At 35.3% G+C, this 23566-nt stretch overlaps 1 protein-coding gene across 7 annotated transcripts in view; it reads left to right on the plus strand.

Annotated features, from left to right (window-relative positions):
- Positions 1–1915: 1915 nt before the first annotated feature.
- CalpA (calpain A) overlaps positions 1916–23566 on the plus strand; it is an 87254-nt gene continuing 65603 nt past the window's right edge. For 4 of the 7 annotated variants that reach the window (XM_085954747.1, XM_085954744.1, XM_085954749.1 and 1 more), the window contains exons 1-2: positions 8853–8950; positions 19212–19511. In XM_085954747.1, the coding sequence (XP_085810873.1) occupies positions 19305–19511 (207 nt within the window). In that variant the 5' untranslated portion in view covers positions 8853–8950; positions 19212–19304. Of the gene's footprint in view, positions 2311–8852; positions 8951–19211; positions 19512–23566 lie in introns of those variants that run through there. The other 3 variants (XM_085954746.1, XM_085954745.1, XM_085954742.1) reach the window with 1 other exon arrangement.

Genomic DNA, 23566 nt, shown 5'->3' on the forward strand with positions numbered 1-23566 from the left:
TTTGAAACTTTTAGAATATATCAGAACACGATGCCAATGCATTCTTTTAATACTTTTAGCCATCTTTAAGTAGAATTGAATTCATTTTCAGTTAATTCTGTTATGTATGAAAAGTTATTTCGGAAGAAATCCGTAAAAAGTAAAACACTATTATTGGTTGCTAGGGGTCTGGAGTCCTAGCAACTGAATTATTAATATATACGTGCATTACTATGGAAATCAATATGAAATGTTAAATGACATTTCAGTATTCTATATTTTATTCAGTATTTCTATCAAGTGCATTTTTTTTGATCGTTTAAGCTAGTCAAGTCAAGTTTATATGATTCAACAGAAAATTTAAAAACGTTGTATATAAAAAGTTCTTTTTATCTTGTAATTATTTATTTTAACATTGAAATTCCTCCTCTCATTCTCAGTCTCCTTCAATATAAATAGTTATAGTTCAGTCTTATATCGTTGTCCATATGGAGCCAAGTAAATACTAATAGTAGTAACTTGCTTTTCCCTCCACCACCCGCCACGTCTCCACACCCGTTATGCAGGCGTATACCGTGGCGTAACGAACGATAGGCGCTGTTCAAATTTGTGCCGAAAGTGTCCCAGGAGCAACTTCCCAAGACCTTGGTTGGCGTGCACTAGAGTGTGCGTGATCCCTAATTCCATATAATGTATTACGGTCAATTCTCGATGAGAAAAGACCTTCTCGCTCGCCGTATAATGCCGCAAACTTTTTAAAAGCTGAGAAATTTTCCCTCGTAGATACCAAGTCGCAATGGCCGACCGGTCCAACTGAGGGTCGGACCGACTTGAGAAGCTCTTCCCTTTCAACCGACATATGGGGACACTCCCAGAGGATGTGATCGGCATCCTGCAATTCGCCACATAAGCAAGTCGGAGATTCTATTAGGCCAAGCTGACAGAGCTTGGAGGCAAAACCACCGTGTCCGGTTAAGAACTGAGAAGTCCAATGGTCTGGAGTCAATCTGGTTATCTCCATGCGCCACTTAATATTAGGAAAAAACAAATGCGTTTGTCTGCCCTTGGAAGAAGTGGTCCATCGCCCCTGCCACACACGCAGCGCCGTGTCAAATAGTAGTAACTATTCAAATTAATCTAGATAACAAAATAATTAACACAATAATAATATTATGAAGTACATGCACTTAATTAATAATTATATAGGTACACCTTTTTGACAAATAAGTAGTTGTTTTTATTAGTTGTTAAATTTATAATAATTGTTGTATTTTTTTTCTTGCAGATTCACGGACGAAAGTGGATAAAATACCGAGAAAGTGAATAAAAATTTATGTTAAGAGCGTGGATAAATAAACAGAACTTAGGACATATTGAGTCGTTAAAATTTGAATGTTAATTTTTAAAAAGATACCTACCTATTTGAGTGATAACCGCAAATTGTGCCAAACGATTTAATAAATAGTGTCAAAATAGATAATATTACCTACATATTAAAATATATCAACACAGTAATAATAATTAGTGATAGATACTATCATATATTTTTTATAATAATTAGGTACCTTATATCAAAGTATAAACATAGTACTTTTACATAAAGTGTGTTTTAAAACGTAAGCTCAGTGCTAAAATATATTCTAACATAAAAAAAATAATTAATTCATAACAGTAGATACCTACTCGTTAGTGCCAAAATTAAGTTGTAAAACACAATTTGATAACAATATAGAATTGATTAGGATATTTTTGACAATATTAATTAGCTTAGGTACCTATATATAGGTACTTACTGTTATTAACACTGTATTAATAATCAGTACAAAAACTAATATAAAAATAATATTGTAACAATTTTAAAATTAAGATTTAAATAGTTTAGATAAAGTATTTTTTATAACAATTAACCAGCGATATCTCTTACTTTTAAATACCTACGGTGCTGAGTGTTTATAATCATTTAAACGTTGTCATTATCAGTAAGTTTGCGTTGACGATCGGAGTAAATTCTCGATAAAATAAATACCTAAAAATATTTTGTTTAAATTAGTTTTTTTTAAATTCTGATTAAAAATGACGTCGATGTTCCCTTACGCCCATAACTACGGGCAGCACGGCTTGGGCTGGCAGAGGGTTGTGAAGGCAGCGCGGAAGGCCGCCGATCATGTGCGGGGTGGTTCAGGCGGTTCCAGTCTGTATCCCAAGCTGCCGTCTATGGACAGGGTGCCGTTGTATCCCGGCCTGCCATCCGAAGACGATTCCGAAGTCACTCTCGAGGAAGAAGGAGAAGTCATCGAGGAGATCATCGAAGCGGTCAGCGTCAGCAAAGATGTGAGTTAAAAAAAATCTATACTTTTTATACTAGCTACAGTAATTGTAGGGCCGGAAGCCACAGCTTATATGAATTGGCCGTAATTTACTACGTAAGTATATCAAAATACTAATCCTGTACACTCTAAAGCACGCCAACCAAGGTCTTGGAAAATTACTCTTGGGACACTCTCAGCACAACTTTGAAGGGCGCCTAACGTTCGTTACGCCACCGTATACGCCTGCATACCGGGTGTGGAGAGGGTGGTGGAGGGAAAAGCAAGTTGTAGAAGCGCCGTCGCAGAACGTAATATCTATTATGTTGACACAATGTTAATGTTTTTTAACTTAGGTCAGTGGCTCCCAACCTTAATGGCACCGTGACCTTTTTGGTTAAAAAAAAATAAACAAAAAATCTTATCTCGCGGTACTTCCATGCCACTCACTACTAATTTTGACTTATACCTATACATACCCAGGGTCTTTCTGAAAAAAAGTCCGGGGCACCGGGTATTTTTGAGAACCGCATTCCTTTATTATATCAAGTTTTTAATTATGGCCTAGATACTCAATATTATTTATATATACTTATTATATATTATTTATATATATTTATGGAAAAATATTTTTATATTTTATATACCTACAAGCTTTTCACGATTTCCCACTAATAAATTTTGTGAATATTTCGAAGTAATAGAATGTACGTGTAGGTGCTACCGCTACCTGGAAATTTATGTTTATCGTAGCCAGTATATTATTTAGTCGCTCTTTACGCATTGTTTATCGTAGAAAGTTTATTATCATCCTTTTCATTAGGCGCTCTAATTAGGATGGAATGGAACAAATCCTAACATTTCAATGGAACACGTTGTTTATTTTGTAGGGTAGGTAAACAATTAATAAATAATCAATAAAATTTAAGGAAAATGATAAAAACAATACTTAACCCTTAGACTGCTACGCAACGATATATCGTTGTTTTTGATATTGGCCACAACGATCGTCGTTTTGCATTTGATGCCTGAAATGTTAAGTTAATTTTGGAACATACTACTGCTTCAGCGGTATGAAACATTTTTGATATATTTAGTTTTATTGTTGTGTAATATAACTTGATTTATATATGTTTTGTGACTAGGTAGGGTTATAACTTATAACAATTGTATTTTTTTTCATCGCATCAGCATTTTTATAATAAAAGCATTGATTTCAAATACGAATTTCAGTTTACAATATAAACAAATTTCGTTTTTTATTTGTTTACAGTCAAATTCTGGGTGGAATGACAATTTTTTATTCAATATTATACATTTGAAACAGTGGGAAAAGTATTTTAGAACAGTGTTTCCCTAAAAATACTAAAGATTATACTAACTTAATTAATACTAACTTACTTATTTCTAATTTACTAAAGTAAAATACACGGATCGTGACTCCCTGAAGGGACCGTAGATTTTCTATTAAATTAAAGTGGATTTATACTATATAAAAACAATTTCATTTATAAAAAAATAATGAAATAAAAATCATTTGCAATATTTTAAATGTTCCGATAAGCAAACACCATGAAGACCTTTTTCACAACCAATTGTTTTCAATAGCTGTTAAAAATAAAAACTCCATAGTTCGTTTCGCTCGCACACGTGGTCGTCAGTATGATAGAGCGAGAAAGAGAATTTCAATTAATTTTAAAGGCAGACGAAGCGGGGAATATCTAATAGCCTCATTATCTATTCAAAACGATAAACTAATTACAAAACGTGCTTTCATAATATTCCGATTTCGCAGAATCAATTAGAGTGGTAAGGTGTCTAAAAATAATACAATACTTTAATTTATCGACAATTATTGGTAGCAACTTCGACCGGATTTTGCACAACATCGTAGCAGCCAAAGGGTTAATTAATTATTTAATGATTATTTTTAAAACATAACACATAAGTACAAATAAGTATATTTGAATGAAGTTATTAATAATTTCGATGATTTTGGGTCCTTGAATTGCAAATCTACTTGATACCATTCACAGTATTAGAAAGTTGGATTCTTACCTATAATAATTTGTGGCGTCGAGTCTGCTCTTGAAGTAGAAGAGCCATTAGTGTGGCTTTTATAAATGTTATGTGCCATTCAAATTTGTAACTGTTGGTGAGTCAGCCTGTGGATTCGACCGGCTGACACATGTTAAACCTTGTTCATTTTTTTTAGAAAAGTTTGTTGCATCATCTCTATTGTTTCCTTCCTAGTAGTGTTCCAGAATATAAAGCACTCTTCAGTTGGACTCCTTACAAGAAACACGTGTTGTTCTTAGTAATATTCAACCTTGTATTAGTATACCAGTAATAATATGTTATGTGATTTTGTGTTATAAATCGGAAATAAAGGAAAACGTTAAATATAATTAATAATATCTTTTAATAATTCCAACCCATAACATAAAAGTCAATTCTCAAGTTGACTCATTCAATTTATTCTTGCATTACGACGGAACTCTTTGTGTAGGTACCTATTTTAGAATAGGTACCATTTATATTTATAAGATAGTAGGTAGGTATCTAACTATAATGTGAGATGAATCAGCAATGCCCATATTGAATGAAATACCTACGTCAAATGCCTCTGATATTCCAAGAAAACATCTCGTGACGCTAATAAGATATTATTGTAGTTACTTATTAAATTAAAGTGAGGTCATTTATACACCCGGGTCAATGAGTCAATCTCTTAAACCGGGGTGTCTTAACTTTTAAACTTTTTGAACCGTGATCTAGAATATAGGCGGGGTTGGTTTTACCATAGGGCTAAATGGGCTATAGCCCAATGCCATCGAATTGATACCCCAGTGGGTCTATTCTATACATAAGGCAGCTATCTATAAGTATAGCTAAGTAAGTATAGCTATAGTAATAGCTAATATGTATTTAGGCTGTAAATTGTTAGAATAAGTCTAACCGTCTCTCAACTGCTAAAAAGTGCTATGTTTTAACAGCACCTCTCTTGGCTGTGTTAACTGTAGAGCGAGATAGACATTTTGACAGTTTAGAGTTTTAGACCGTCAATTTATTGTAACAATTATAGGTAATACCTCAATACATAAATATGACAAACTACCGTCGATAGCCGCCTTGTGTATAGAATATACTTACCCCAGAGGCCTAAAAATCAATCTTAAAAAACAATTTGTGCACCATTTAGTTTAATAAGTCATTTTGATAAGTTGCATTTTTGGGCCGCCCTAGAGTCTTATAAGCTGGCGTCCACGTCACACGGAAAGCATTGTGCCATCCCGTTCAACTGTTGCAAGTTTTCAATGGAAGGGAACGAGATGGATGCTGAAGCGGGGGGGGGGGGGCACCGCACGCCAGCTTATAGAAGACAGACTTTAATCGTTTTATCCTTGGAATTAGGGAAATGGTTTTAATTTCGCGACTCAAAAATATTGGTCCAATTTAACTCTTTCGTCCAAAAGTTGTCTTCGGAAAACTTCGGATTGCGTTTACAATTATGTTGTACATTTTGTAAAGCATCGTATGCTATGTATTATGTATTTTTGTTATTGTTGTTAAAAATGTTTCATTACCCCTTGAACTTTGGGTCGATTAGCATGACCCAATTTTGAGCCGCAACCCAAATGTTAAGAACCTTTGTTTTAAATTAGCGGTGAATGTATAATAAATAGTAGTTAGCACCGGATATACCGACCCGTGATCACAATGGGAGGCGTGGGGTATTTTTACGAAGAGAATGGCAACTGTGAAGTGATCGTCCGCACACGCTGCGATGCTTACGCTGCTTACGATGGCCGGATGCTTCTTGCTACGGAGACCGGAAAGTGCACATTTGTCGGTGCCACTGACTTCCGTGATTACCCCACTTACTATTTACCGCGCTTTTTGTCGTCCACCAGAACCCCGCATTTGCCGGGGTAGATACCCAGGCACGTCGTCTTCGCACTTTGATTCTTTCGTTCATACTTTTTTTGGAACATGCCCGATTCTAAGAAGATCATATTATGGGCCTCCATAAAGAGGTGGTTTTGTATTATCATTTTTTTTGTTTTTACGAGAAATTAATGTTAGCCACTTGCTCAAACTATTAGGTCCATACTCTGACTCCAAACACACATTAAAAACAATATGTGTATTTGCCAGATCCGGTATTTGAACCTGGGACCCACGACATTAGCCGCTGGTTATCTTGGGCGTCCATACTACGCGGCTATAACCACTCCACTTGTGGTATGGTCTGGCACACATACGAGTCCTGGTATTAATGTGTATAGTAAATAGAGGTTTAAGTGCTCAGCCGTAGTGGCTTGGCGGGCTCGGCGCGGCGGCGTCTTGCGAAACTCAAACGTATAACCGTGTGTGAAATGTTCGTAGACAGTGTCTTTTTTGGTGCATAATACACACGGTTATACGTTTGAGTTTCGCAAGACGCCACCGCGCCGCGCCCGCCAAACCACTACGGCCGAGCACTAAGACAGCCATTAATATGAAATATTTATGCAATAGACAGTTTCGTATTAAACTTTGAGAAAGAAATCGGCAGCGATGACCGAGCGGTAATGTGTAGGCTTATAAAGTCGTGGGTCTCGGGCTCGAATCCGGATACCTAGGTATGGCATAGGCACATTTTGTCGATGTGTTTGCACCCAGAGCGAAATATCTTCATGATGCGGCCAAGGTCCACGTTGTCAACAAGGTATCTGGTACGCCAATGGCATACCACACAACTTTTCATAGGTACCTACACAAAAAGATATTGAAAATTTCTCAAGATTGGTCTTTGTTCGTATTTGTTCATGTTCTACCACGGAACCGTCCAACCTCTTTGTGCAATTCTAAAATAAATACCTGGTTTGATAATGTTAACCTCGCAAGTTTGAAATGGGGAATATTATTTTTGTAGTCTAGCAACACTACGCGTGAAGTTCGCGACGAACGTGAACACATTATGCAATAGGGCTGCGCAAATTTTACAGCGTGATATTGAATTCAATAAAATTTACATAGATTCTTTTAAACACTCAAGTTTTTGCTTTTCCATATGAACATTTTCCAATGGTGAGCTTATACACGCAATGATTGTCATTGACGATATTATCGTTCTTTTCAATTCGATACATTTATTATTTGATTTGCTATCGAGTGAATAAACACGTACTATTGTAGAAAAAATATACAACGCGTTTGTTATATCTGTTCACAAACATTATGATAGATATGAGGGCATTATGTAACGATTGCATATTATGACACATAGGTACAAACAAAAAAAAGTTCAATCGCGAGAATCTTCAAAATGTTTGAAAAAATAATGTTTATATATTAATATAAAATATATGATTAAATATTGTAATGTGTTTAAAAATCTATTATTGATAAATATTTAAAAATAATATTTATTTTTAATAATTCAGAAGAGGTCAGCAACCGTTTTTCCATGGAAGACACAATGCAAATTTTAACATCGCACATCCCCTAAGCACTAAGGTATATAAACGTATTTTATGTTTTGACCACTTGAACAAGAGCGTAATGCAGAATCAAAATATAGAAGTCTTATTTAAGATGTCGAAATCAGCGACCTAGTTTGAGTGAGAAACTCGTATATTTATATTATTGGAGACCTTAAGTGAGAAAAAACCTTCGAGGTGTTGTTTCAAATTGTTTTTCTACGTAAATTTAAGTATTGTTCTGCTTTACGCGCTAAAACTGTAATATCGGACAAACACATAATAAAAAAATCTGTTTGTACAAAAGTGTAAGAAAATATCATGACCTTTTTATCAGGATTTAAAGGAAACAGAATTATATCTGAAGGCCCATTTTTACCACTGAAAGAAATATTTCACACAGTTAGTGTTTGTTCGTTTCATCATCGGTTAACCGCATATTATGTAGAAAATTGCGTTTATTATATTTTTTACACTAAATATGTCTTATTGTTTACTCTCTTCATGGTCGTGCACTCATGGCTGAGGATCGTGACCACATTTAAATTTCGCCATCCTTTGAGCGACCAAGACTTTCCATCCTTCTCGATCTTCCGCTTCTCTCAGGGCAGAATGGATGGTGTCCCCAGTCAGCTCCTTCACCTGGTCGCTCCATCGCACAGACGCTCTTCCTCTGCTTCGCCTTCCCTGGAGCCTACCCAAAACTACCAGTCTCTCCAGGTTGTCCGGTCCGCGCCTGACAATATGTCCAAAAAACTGCAGAATTTTTCTCAGACATATCGTCGAGAGCCGTTCCTTTAACTTCAGTCTCTGGATGATTGACTGGTTCGTCCTGTGCTCCGTCCAAGAAATGCGAAGCATTTATTGTTTACATAATTATTACAAACATAAATTTATTGTTTTAGTCATTTTCTCAACTTTATGGGATCACATCATTTGCCATACTTGTGAATATCATATTATAATTATATACTTTTACGATATCTAGTAAAATTCTTTACACGTCATATTGTCTGGTGTCACTGGTCTAAACCACGTTGATAATATATTCACGTATTTCACCAGCTACGGCGTGTTTTGGTAACCCTATGTTCAGTCGTTCGTAGTAGAAAGATGGCGGCTGCCGATTGTAGCACCTGTCATTGGCGCCAGTAATTTGAGTTATTTTATTATTTTCTGTGGTGATTTTTTCCAAAATCGGTGAGTTTAAGTGCACATTTACACCGACAAGCCGTCCAGTGCAACTTTGTAGTGCAACCGTCGCGTATTTCGTTGAAATATCGGTTCCCATCGAGAATGGGTGCGATCTGTTGGTATTTTAAACTACGATCTCTCGCCGCGATTGTTTTTTTTTTATATTTAACTCATGATGTCAGAGCGCCGTATTATTCAATTGAGAACACGCCCAGCCACAAAACATTATGCGTACAACTGCGTTAACTGGCGGAATGAGCCTTTTCATTATATTGTTTTACGTGCGATTCCATTAAGCGATGCGACACGAAAACTTTCGATCGTCCCCAACTTATTTTGAATTTATGTCCCCGGTCGGTCAATCATTTGCATATTATTATTTTAAAAGTGGGCGGCCTTTGATTGCGTGAAACGTTTCGAGTCGATGCAGTATGATCCGTGGCATGTGAATTTTCTATAGGTACAGGAAATACCGTTGATTCTAATCATTATTTTTGTATGTTATGGCATCATAACTTAAAATTGTTTTGCTGTTTTCGTACCCTATTAGCGCCTCTATATTATTAGCACGGGGCCGATGCGTTACTACAAAATCGCGAAGTTTGGGTTAAAATTAACACATTACATAAATCCCGTGATGTTTTATTATTTTCACATTACCACGGTCCGAGTTGACCTGTGCTGAGCTGAAATAATATTCAGCGGATTACTTTACTTTACTGGAGACCGTGAAAATCGTTTTATGAAAATGGGCAACGTGTTGAAATCTTACTGTAGTGATTAAAGTACCATTGAAAAGTTTACTTTTCGGGAACAGCTGTCAAAATTTTTTTGTCAATCAGAATTCGAGACCAAATAAAAGTGAGTCGATGTCGTCAACAACAAAATAATATTTTTAGTATCTTTAAAAGTAAAATGATCAATATCGCATATGCATAAAAAAACTATTCAAGCCGACTATTTTTATTTTTGTGCCGAATATGTTAACAAAATATTTTACTTATTAAATTATTTGCAAAATATCTGATTGATAGCCACTCATATTATTATCAGTATTATCACTATAATCTTATAATAGTGGTGTCATTCGAATTGTATAAAAAACGGTTCGTAGATTGATTCAGATTATGATTTCAAATCTTTAAATCGGCAGTTTATCCCCGGTTGTATTATAAATGCCGTGTCCACACTGGCAACCTCATTAAATTTCACGATAATTGCATTGATATTCTAATATGATTTAGCGTTGCACACAAAATATCTATATTAAAACAGATATATTAGTAGAATAGGTCAAAGACACAGGCGCAAATTTTTAATATGATATGATGCATGAGTGCATGACCAATATTGCAGTAAAGTTGGAATTCATTTTTCAATCACATACCTACAATGTCTAGCAAAATAGGAGAACGATAATTATTATTGCAATGTAGTTAGCCACTTTTCAACCTGTGTAGGTATATAATATGTTTACAAAATTATGAAATTTGTATGAGCAGGCATAGATGTATATGAGCAGGTTCGTTTAATATGATGATATTATTCTGCTGCATCCGCTAGTAAGTCCATTTGTAATTTGTTGTCATTTATAGTGCAGTCACAAAATAACACTGTCAAATGATTTCTTGCCTATCAATCGGTTCGCGCGAACCGGCTGAGTGACACCATTGGATAATATTATTATAGTTGATAATATCATTTATAATATACATAAATTGTACTTATTGCCATTTTTACGGCTATGTTATACCAACCTACCTTCTGACTAAGTATACAAGCCTGTCATTAAATCTGATCTCACCCGATGATTATTCACCTACCAAATGACCGTGAAAACAGATTGTGAATACCTACATATAGAATTTGCCGGAAGGTAGAATGTCGTCGCTTATCATCAGTCTGTTGGTTACTCTGGTTCGATATTTTTTATAGTGCATACGTATCTAGATGAGTAATAGTAAAAAATATGGGTATTGCAGAGGATGGGGGTTGAATTGTTAAAATAAAACAATTAAAATCAAGTTCAGTTTAGTGTGGTGTAATTTTAAAAAAAAAAGTTATAGGTACTCCTAATTAATTGTGTAACATAACTTGACATCACAGAATGGGAAAGGTTATATAATTGAACTGTGAACCGGTGCTAAAATATATGAATGAATAAATATAATGGTTTGTTTTTTAACTTGTTCATTTCGGTTGTCTATGAATATTTTTGTTTCGCATATCTCAAACGAGTATCGATTTAACGAGTCGTGCCAATAAAATTATAATTATACACAATTTCGTTGTAAATCTTTTGGCGGAAATCGGAATGGGTATTTATATGCCTCACCTGGTGGTATGAAAGGCCTTGAACACACACGGCGCGGCGGCATCTTCATAGTCATTTTCGTGTTTATTGGTTGCCTACAAGAAGTCGTATCATGCCAGTATTGCCATGTCTACTGAAATTTCAGTAGATCTACTGAAATTTTTGTCAGGAAAAGAAGAGATTATGATATTTGTGATGAATAATAGTCACTTTTTACATGATTTTTTAAAAGACACTTGTGAGATTATGTCAATATCAGGGCTCGAAATGGACCGGAACGCACCGGAGCGCCGTTCCGGTTCGTAAAATCACCAAAATTATCGCTCCGTCTCGTGGACATATTAATTTGTCAGTGAGCTAGATTTGCCAATTAACGTAAAAATCTAAAAGTTTTGTCCACACTGGTAACCTCATTAAATTTCACGATACTTATCTAAATTTCTTTGACCAACATATATTTTTTTTTTCGAAATTTAATGAGGTTGCCAGCAACTTGTTGCCAATGTGGACACGGCATAACACACTTATAAAAAATACACAAGCAATTAGATAACTATGTTAACATTTTCATAAATTATTGAGCGCTCCGGTTCGTAAAATATTCCATTTCGAGCGCTGGTCAATATGCACGCTTTCGCCAAACACAGTCGTTGAATTTCATACATTTTTGTCAATCTACTGATATTTTGAAGAAAAAATCAAAAAATCTACTGAATTTTGAAAATTTTTGTTGGCAACACTGTATCATTCGTTTCATTTTCCATTCAGGTTGTGGCAAAAATGACTGTTCCACATAATTTTACTCCTAGAGTATATTATGTAAACTGATGAAGTAGATAATTAAAAAAGTGTACTCCCTTTCGATTAAATTAAAATAATATCGATCGTATAATATTTTATCTGGTACAATCTTAGACTATAGACATATATATAGGGTACAATCTATTTTTTGCGAATGTGTAGGTGTTTAAATTTTTCGATTAAGCGATTGAATGAATTTCACCAAATAATGACTAACGTGTAGGTGTGTAATAATATGGAAACTGAGAAGATGTGAATTGAATTTGCAATACAATAATTATTATTATATAGGTATCTACCTACTAAAGTTTGCAATCCCGCTCGGTTTTTTATTCAGAAATTCCTGGATTGAAAATGTTGGAATATCAAGATTTCACTATTACTTTCATATGACTTCACAAAAATACTTGTTTTTCTTCAACTCTAAAGTATTGAGGAATCGCATGGTTTATAAATACGGTGACCATATTTTCTTGGCGGAATTAGTGGATACTGTTGGTGTTTTTCTGTTTATTGTAAAGAAAACTCGTTTTACAGCAAACATAAATGATAAAGATAGTACTACTATACTGAATGGCATTATGTTTTTTTTCTTTGGTTTTGTAGTCCGATCCAATGTGAATCTTAGCCGCCTTTCGAAGAGATTTATTAATCCCAGTTTCACACGCAGCGAATATTTTCGCGTGATACAAAGTTGCGACACAATAATTATTGTTCGCAGACGCGTATAATAATTATAAATAATTCGCTGTGTGAAACGGGGGTTACAATATTTTAGGAGGACCAAATTTAATTGATGTTAGCTACTTGAGAAACTTAGTTACGACCCTTAAATTTGGCAGATCCGGTATTCGAACGCGCATTCCATTACATACTTTAGGTATCATCAAGACATCAAGTATCTTATTATATTATTAAAACCCCTAAAACGATCACCTTTACTAAACGTGAAACACATTGTTTTTATTGTTTATATAAAATGGCGTCAATCCAACTGGTTCCTTTCCAAAAAATTATGACCATAACTGGCGCTTTACCTTGACACGGAAACCTAAAATTCGTGCAGTCGAAGAGTGTATTCGATGCTCAGTTTCTTAGATGACTCAGCCTGACCTTCCTTTATATTATTTTGTTACTGTAGCAAAGAAAACTGTGATTTTAAATATTTTATAATTTTTTTACCTGAAGCTTATTTCCCACACGCTTCGCGGTTGAGCGATCGACGTCTATGTGACATCAGTGGTGTGACTATAAACTTTGTTAACTACCGGTCCGTCGTTTTAATTTGACAAAAGAGAAATGCTTCTTCATAAACGGCAGATCTCTCCCCGCATACTTAAGGCCATGCATTAGTTGAGGCACGGTCTAAAAAGATCGTAGCTAGGCGATGTGCGGATTGCGGGTCGCGGGTGAAAATGACGCCTGTCAAACGAAATATTATTTCTCATATAAATCCAACATACGTCCATTTTATGTTCTGTTTATTATTCTATTAGTAACAATAATAATATATTCATTGACATGTTTTCTTTTTAAAGTAAATGGGTAAAGTTTTTAGTCATCTTTACACGATTTTAGAATTAATCGGCCCGTCGCCATCACGCAGCAAAGTGACGTGTGTCTGACTCGAGTTCTCTCAATGAATGCGAAGCGAGTACAAAATTTCGTCGCGCGTACAGTTGAAAATTATTTGGCGTTTCACTGATGCGTCACCTTAATAGTTTTTTTTTGTCTCGGGCACATTAAACCATTATCAACCTCGCGCCCTTCATTAAATTTTTCGTAATGGCTCTAATAACAATAATTATGGGTAACAATTCTATGTAGGTACTTCCTTACATGTGTCATTTCTGTGGTTCCAAGGAAATTCTATGTCAGTTTTTTGCTGCTGAGATAATCGTTCTTGAAATATGTCACAGTTTCTATAATAATTAAGTATTATTCATGCAATAAAATTTCGGAGAAATTTATTTTAAGTAAATTTAAATGCTTAATTTAAAACTTTTAATACCAAGTAAATATAGTGATCAATGAACTTCATAGCTACAGAACTTTGAAATCTGCCACAAACTTTTTTGCGAACCGTTGTCAAATGTAATTACGTAGGTATGTACTTATATTCAAAATTAAATACATGTTACGTTTTAAACATAAATTATTATGTATGTATCACGATATCGTTTTTGTTTGCTGTATTGCTTTTGACAAAATCGATTGTGCACAAAAAACAAATAAGTAAAATCTTTTATATTATGGATTATGCAGTAGAATTAAAATCTCGTTGTCGTCAAAACGTGACATAAGAACCCCGGAACCACAGATTTTGTTTAATATTATAATAGTTATCTTATTCATATGGGTATGAACAGGGAACTCAGAAATAATAGAAATAACTATTTTACTTATTGTTTACAACCACACAACAGAACAGACAGCTATTTTGTATTAGGTACATGTGTACAACATAATATATTATATTTAGGTAAGCACTTAATCTGGCGTTACAAACCATTCGGGTCCATGGCCGACTGCACAACCGTCCTTCAGAGTTCTATTTGTCGTAAAAATTTAGTATAATTTACTAAGCTTTTTCTTTTATTCAACGAATAAGACACGAGATTTGAGACTGTACAATTATATACATTGAACATACATAATTTGAAAACATTTCATGCATATAATATACCTACCCACTTGAAAAAATCTTTTTAGAAAAAAATACGACACCCGACGGGACATAAATCTGTAACCGCTGGATTTGCGGCAGTGTGCTTTTACCAATTAAGCTACGGGTATCCTATTTAATTATGACGATTTTAACTAGTGGTTGTTACCTGAAGTGCTTATGAAATTGCGTTATAATGTCCCGCTGGGTGTCGTATTTTTTCTAAAATGATTTTTTCTTGTCGATATTGCATGAGATGTTTTCAAAATATGTAGGTACTACCTGTGTATAATTTGATATTTTTTTTTTGAGGAATTATTCGGTTGGAAACGCTGATGTGATGTTGATCAGAAATTCATCGTTAGCGGGAGCTATCTGAGCTAGCACTTTCATCATGAAAAACGGCCATTATGAAACCCGTTTGAGGCATTAATTAATGAGCATGCCTACCCGTGCACTTGCGATGCGTTCATCTAACTAACGAACGAAAAAATGCACTAATGTAGACAGGACTAATTATTTGACTAGGGCTATGCGACAGTCGTATGATCCATTCATTGTAAGCAGTGTACGCATACAGTAGATTCTGAGTCATATCAAAAAAAATGTCTAGTAACCATCCATGTGTAACTTATACTATAAACACATCATGTGTATTTCATCACTGTCGTGTCATCCATCTATTTGTGTTTTTCACCAAATTCTTTCGGTTTTCAAGTTTGGCAAACACTCTTGTTTCTTTGTGGTAGACGGACGCCATTGCTTCCTTCCTAGCACATGGTTGGATTTTCTCTTTCATGTATTTTTTTATTTATGATGAATTGAAAAGCCTACGCGTTTATTTTCCCGCTTTTCGAGTTTTCGTTTTGGCCGCACGCACATTCCGGTCGGAAGTAGAAAACTGTATAAAAAAATATCTTAGTCGAATTATGTACTTAGCATCTTCATTCACACGCTGAAGAATATGGGTACCAGATAGTGAAGGTTATCTTAAAATATTATTTTTGTGACGCTGCTGCTACACAAAAATGTGGTAGCCACTCGTTGTATTCGAACCTGTGATCCACGTATTTAGAGACGGGTGTTCTGTTCACTATTCCACTACAGGCGATTACGTATGGATTTCAAATAGACTAGCATTTAATTATCATGTTTCATTTAAAGATAACGTCATGATTTACGAGATGGTTTTGGTCCTGTCAGCTTTGTTGTCTACATTGTTGTGATTTGAATAATCCTTCCAGTGCTGTCAGTTCAGGATTCGCTCGCAGAATGCAAACCATGTCAAGTTTGTGGAGCCTTATTTATACGATATCTTCAATGTCAGTTAAATAATAGTATTTATTATTATATTCGTCCTTCATAATTGGAGCCATCATCCTTATTGAAATCTCATTCTGTATCCTCGTAAAAATAACTGTACACTGACACCCCCTTATATTGACGGCACCCATATGTACGCATTCCATGACTCCCTGTTGCTCGTGAAGCCGATTTGCCACATAATTTGGGTTTACGATACATACCCCGGAAAGATACATATACTTTACTTCCCTCATTTGAACAGTGTTTCTCAGATTTAGTAAGTAGTTGGCTTCGTACCCCAAGATTAAGAAGTTCATAATCGATGCTCCTCTCCCGTACACGCGTTGTATATAAGAAAAATATTACATTGTTTCGACTAATTGTATCGTAAACCAAATTTGTAATTGCTACTGCATCAATAAATCAGTTTTACAATAACAGTGTTCAGTGGCCACAACTCCTTCTCTCCCGTGATTCCACACCGTATTCGACTAAAGCAAGATGGCGGTTTGCTACTACCTACAACATATCTAGTATTGACCGGTGTGGTACTTAGCAAATAATCTTCTGTCATTATCTTGTTTACGTTTATATCAAACCTTGCCATGAAAACTATGGGGAGAGATAAACAAACCGAGTCAACATTTAAGAAAAGTACAGACCGGTTGTCAGAATAAAAGCATTTCTGAAATCACGAATCAATGAATGAACTGAAATCAGGTTTAAAAAAGTTTAAACAGATTATAGATACGCTTTTTGTTTACTTTACATAATATCAGCGTAACGTTTACAACTTTTAAAACACGATTTTTATTTTTTTACGTAGTACTTTAATTTCTTAATTGTACGGTGTTATTAATTTGATCAAACCGTGCATGCCCCGTATCACATTTACGGACGATTCTCAAACATTACTTAAGTATTATAATAGATAATCAATTTTTCGTTTTTGGTTATTTATAGGTATCTATGATTTTTTGCGCTAATCAACTCGGTTATAAGTCGACAATAATAATATGATGTTTATGAAAATGCAACGGACTGTTTCCTGTTGCAACTTTTTTCGCACACTAATCTGAATTATGTCGCGGTTTATTCTGATAACATCGGTACACAGATTAACCGCAATGTGAGGAAAGTTACATAATAATATATAATATGTCGAGTGTTGATATTACCAACTTATTATAAAATTATGCACGGAATGTATTATGATTACAGTTTTATAGAATCATTTAATAAATATTAATAATGGAAATAGTAAAAAATGTAGCTTTATGTTAAACTGAACTGGCACACACTCGATCAGGCGTCGCCATTTTATGTACCTATATCGCAATCGTACTAATAACTAGGTATAATGTACTTAATTTTTTGTTAAGTTTAGTATAGTTTAGTTTATTTATTCAGTTTATGTTTCCGGAATTAAATGTCAAGCACTGAAGAATAAAATAAACTGAATTCTTATGTTTATTAAATAACCTGTTCTTGACTAATGATTGAAATACTCTGCTTGCAGTTTAAAGTTAACTTATTGTCGTGGATGCATTATTAATGATATCAACTATCAAGAAAGCAATATTAGAAACTCAGTAGGTAGGTAGTTAGTACCCAAGGTATGTCAATCAACATTTAGTCATCGATATTTATAGAATTATAATATTTACTATAAATAGAGATATTTATAGAATAACTTATGGTCAACTGCCACGTATTTACAATAAATATATTATACATATTGAAATAATATTATGGCACATTGGCCATTCTTTGAAACATGGTGATATATTGAATACCTAATTTATTAGTAATAAGTTATTGCTTAACGATTCTTTGATTAATAGCACCGTTTTGCCACAGTTGTGTCGTGAGTCGTGAGTCGTCAGCTGGTGTGCTGCTGAATCGTACTTCTGCATAATCTAATTATATTAAGTTTGCCAGTCGTCAACACAATTTTCTACAATAATTGGGGTAAGCGTGGAGCTGACGTGTTTAAAAATTCCCAGACATGCCTTTTCACAATAATTGCAGGCATTGTAGTTATTTTAATCCTAGAATACATTATGTATAATGAAATAAACGCCCTGTTTAACCTAACCTAACCTAACTCGAAACATTGAAACGATTTTCGTTGTTTCTACTCGTTCTTGGTTTGCTTTGACGTTTGTTCCAGCCGGCCACGGAGCGGGCACAGTCAGCAGATTTCAAGGGCGGTCTAATAACTGCGCGTGTTTTGATTAACTTAAGTAATTGAATAATTAAAAAATTACTCAAACGTACGTATGTGAAAAGAAGAATATAATGTCATCACATGCACAATGAATAAGAGTTGAGACTATAGTTTATGTATGCCAGTGGTGCACAGCCAGCGGTTCTAATGCCGGGTCCACACTGGCAACATGTCGCCGGCAACCTCGTTAAATTTTACGATAAGTATGATAATTATCGTACAATTTCATAAGCAATTATGATAATTATCGTAAAATTTAATGAGGTTGCCGGCGACATGTTGCCAGTGTGGACCCGGGATAAGGCCCCATGCCATTTATTGGTGACCAACGTGTAAGTAAATGTCATACATATGCGAATATGTTTCCTAACGTGTTCCAAAAGCTATGTATTTTGGCCTCCAAATTATTATGAATACAATGCGACTTTAACCACGTATTAAGTAGTGTAGTTTTATTGTTTTTTTTATTAAAGTGGTAAAGGAAACTAATAATACTATAGCTATCTGGAGTCTGGTAAGAATATAGGTATATTTTTATCGGCGATCCTTGTACCATTTGCCGCCCGCAAATAATTTTAAAGTTGTTAAATGATGTCCACTGGTAAAAAGGTTTTGCACCACTGGTTTATGCCCTACGAGTCAAGTTGATATCCGTCATGAATAGAGTACCAACTTGGGATTGATTTAAGATTAAACGTATACATACTAACTACACAATCCCGATTACTGGTTGGGATTGTCGTCATTTGAGCCGTAACTGTATCTATAGTCTAAGGCCGTAACGATACCAGGCATTTGGTTGTTTTATGGCTATTCCATAAAAAACCAACTAATATATTATACTTAGTATCTAGTGCTAATGCATCGATTACCACCCATCCTCGATTCGCGTATTCAATCAGAACCGATTTTCAATGTTTCTTTCAATAATCATATTATTTCACACCGGCAGCCTTATAATATACATTTAAATAAAGTGTCATCGCTTGTCAAACTGTCGTGACGCGCGCTCCTCTCGCGCGGGAGTGTCGAATAATCCGCCGCGATGGCGCAGCAGCAGCAGCACAACGGCGGCGGGGGCGGGGGAGGGTTCGACTTCGGCGGGATGCTGAACAGCGTCATGAGGCAGGGTGGAGACGCACTCATCCAGGCCGGCGCTAAGTACATCTCCGACATCATACAGGAGCGGATGTTCGTGAAGAAAGAGGCGCCGCAGAAGAGAGTGCTCCCCAACATCAGCGCCTACAAAGTGGTGAGTCAGTTATTACGATCGTCGTACATTTCTGTCAGTTCGACCGTTTAACCTTCCCTTTACGATTCTAATAAATTCCGTTCGTTCCGGTGGTGTTACTTTCGGCTGCCGTAGGTACGAGATCGACAATCCTATTACTGTAGGTAAAAAAGAAATGCTTATTTTGGCAACATAAATAAGTCTAATATGTTTTAATATCATTATTTACTATTTGTTTTATCTATAAAATCATCGAAGAGGCATCAAAACTTAATTACAACCATATGAGTATTTCTGTACATTCTTACAAGTTTATAAGGAGGCCGTTCAGAATACTATCTTGATCGGACCGCTTACTTGATATCTCTTTCTCACAATTGGGCGTCTCTCTTTTTCGCCTACACTTTTAGATCTACCTATCTCCTTTGTTTGGAATTGGATGCGACGCTGTTTGCAATGTGCATTTAAAATTTATGACAGGCAAATGAAATCTGACGGATATCTGTCAATTAAGATGTATTTACAGGAAAATGTTATCGATTTTGAGTATAATAAGATGTCAATTAGATGTAATATTGATTGTTCTAGAAATATCTAAAACATTAAGATAACAAATTGTATATTAACTGAAATATTTGCAGTTCAATGGGCTTGGTAACCTAAGGTGACATTACAGTAACGGGAGTGTTATGCAATGTGAATTACATATTATACTATTCCAATGTTTTAAATATGCTCATGCTTAATGCTTTGGTAGGTATTATAATTACTGGAATTGAACATCATGTTCATTGTTTTTTTATATTTACATTATGTAGTACAAAGTCTTAAAAAAGTGTACCTAAACATTATAGATTATGTAAACACATTAAAATCATAGTCGTACATTATATGACGTACCTACTACGGTCGCCAAGACTATAAATTGCGTTTACAAAATCATTACAAGTGAAGGATCTGGTTTGGATCATATCCGGGATGGAAAATGTCCCTGAATTATAGCGAAAAGTCACCGTTAAATAACATCCTACTTTTAAAAAGTATTTATCGCACACAACTCATCGTGCCCCCATACCCATGAATTATGTGAATTCGTCGATATTGAGCACAAACACGTGCGTCATGTGACAACATGGTTATCATGTCTACCAGCTGTAGAGTGGATTGTACAGAATCGATCAGTATCTACCGAAAGCTTACTCTCATGTTCGGGTAACATTATTTTTAAATGTTTTTCGGCGCCAAAACAAGTTTGAAGAAATTCATTTGCAGGAATGATATCTATCATTTTCCACAATTTCCTCAGATATACATGTAGGTACACATGTGATGACTGTTTTTTTAGAGTTTGGAATATTGTGTTTTATGTTTCGGGCCTCATAAGGATTTTTTTGAACATGCATTTGGCAACCACGTGACATTTATATTTTTTGTGTCAAATAAAACAGTAACTAGTACGTTAAAGCTTATGTCAGTATTAAAAGTGTCGATAAATTGACATCTGTAAATATGTAAGTTCGGCTCTGTCGCTAATTTTCATCGAAAAGCTGAGAATGTCATTCTGACGTTTTCATGTTGATTTCCATAGCAAATCTCATTTATCATTCATTCCCTATTATTCCCTTCAACGTTTTTGAGACATACACTTCAGATATCTCAATCTCGTATTTATGCAACATCTTGGAAATGACTAAGGTTTTGTACTCATTAATAATTATTTCAAACCGCATTTTGTCTAACATCAAATTTCATGGCTAATAAAAAGCAAATTATCCACTCGTTAAATATTTTTAATGTATATTTGCGTTTGCAAATTGAATGGGTAATTATTCAGGTCGTAATTGAAATTACACATTTTTTTTAAATAATTTATGCTTAGTAATTCTTTGAAAATTAATTAACTGTTAAGCTCGTAAATGAAAGCTCTTGGTTTGTATGACTAATTTCAGTGTCCTTGCGTAGAAAGCTCTAAGTGCTTACCATGAGTGGAATGAAAACATCATATTTTTGTGTGATGTGTGGTATATATCTAAATAACCCTTAATGATTAATACTTCTTGTGTATTCTTATATTCTATATATTATATTATATCGTTCTCACATTATATAATTAATTCGTGTTATGTACTATAGGTACTTAATATGAGGTATTCCATTCCATCATAGTCGCCAGCACGAACTTACGTCGAGCTACTAATAGATGGATGCTTCTAGCTCCACGCTTTTTTTACATTTCACTAACACAATATAATATTGTCGCCGAACTCAAAATTTATCACTCCTGTGAAAAAGGACTTGGACACATGGTACTGCACACAGAACAGATAATAAATAGAATACCAATAGGCTATATTCAATACGCCGCATGGTGAAGCAGGCTTTTGAATGTGTGAGTGTCCTACGAAAATGAAGCACGCATTATGCACGTGCAATAGTGTGTGTAAAACAACATTAAATGAGCGTAAATGCATAAACCGAGAGCAGTTTTTAGTATTCGACGTTAAACGTATTCTGGACACGTGTGTAAGTTTAACCCGGATTCATCCTTACTCGAGTCGGTTACCTGCTATCGCCTTACCCGTTGTGTATTTCAGTTCCCATTATTTCTAAGTTCCCTGGTACTGCAGTTTTAGCGCGTAGACGCAGGTCTGACATGATTCCTAATGCATCATCATATTTGAATCTTTTTTTATCAAACGAGATTCTAATAGGATGCATTTGGAATCAAGTAAGACCTGCGTTGACGGGCTGCAACTGCAGTGCTATGTGAATGAGTCCTTAGGCGTAAAACCCACTTAACGCAGCAAGTGTGGCTCTCGCGCAAAATTTCACAAGTGGCGCGTAAATCAACGAAAATACAACGTAATCAAATACGCCAGCGCCCACTGGATTTGACGACGCATTATGCGCGCCCGCCCCATGAGTCATCGTTTTTTGGCTTCTCGGCGATACGTATGAACGAAAATACAATGCAGTCCATTCATCGAACGCGGCGAGCAAAATCACGCTCTGGAAGCGTCGTCGATCGACGGGCGAGAAGCCATTATTTAATAACAGAGAACTCATTGTTTAATTTTATTGCGTGTCCGATTTTAAATCCTTATTATCCCAAATTTTTATTGCTTTGTTATGACTGTTATGAGAGACGCTGATAATAATAATTATTTTGTGCTGCTTGAGCCCCTTATAACACAGGTGAAGGGTAATGCGCGAGTGGGAGGGGGCCTACTCAGTAGTGAGCGCGTCGAGCGCTTTTTTGGTGGGCTTTATGCCTTAGGATGGGCTATGCGGCAATGCTGTGCCTCTTGGATGCCGTTTGATGATCATGCGATTATCCCCTCGCCGATTGATAATATGCCCGCTGTGCTGTTGGACGACATCTATAATATTATCGTGTATCCACTCTTGTTATTTTCTTGCCACCTTTTTTCATGTTGTACCATACGCTTCGTTCTGGCCATTGGCATCGGCATCGGCATCGGCGATGATTTTGGCAATCGTTTCAAATTCTGCCGCTGCTCGTGAACATGAATGGAGTGCTGATTTCAAAACAGACAGATTTTTTAGCCCAGACGTTTTTATGGCCAAGCCTCAGTTACCGGAAATGTTTCCTTGCATAATAAGGTGCATGCGTTAATAGGTACTTGTTTGTTGTAAGTTGCTACTGCCCGAAGTAATTCGACAACCTGTTTGAGTCCAAATAAAATTTTAATGAAACTATGTGGAGAGTGTAATTCTATATTGTTGAAAATAAAATTCTGCCATGTAGGTACCTAAGACACACCTATTATACACCTTTAATTTTTAATTTTTTAATTTTTTAATTTAATCAATGTTATGATTGCCTTTGTACCTGAGCGCCGCCGGTGTGTCAGTAAAAAAAGAACACTATCGGGTATGTATACGCAATATAAGATTTCCCCCCCCCATTAAGGCCAATGGCTTTGTGGTGTTGGAAATTCCTGGTTTCTAACATTTATAGATTCCACAGGTAAATTGTCTCTGAATAATATTATAAATTATAATAATGTAGTTCAAAAATTTGTAAGTGCTTGAAACTCATTTTCAGAAAAAAT

Source organism: Rhyacophila brunnea, unplaced genomic scaffold (assembly GCF_057557595.1).
Source record: "Rhyacophila brunnea isolate RB1 unplaced genomic scaffold, BYU_Rbru_1.0 scaffold_4, whole genome shotgun sequence".
NCBI classification, from domain to species: Eukaryota; Metazoa; Arthropoda; class Insecta; order Trichoptera; family Rhyacophilidae; genus Rhyacophila; species Rhyacophila brunnea.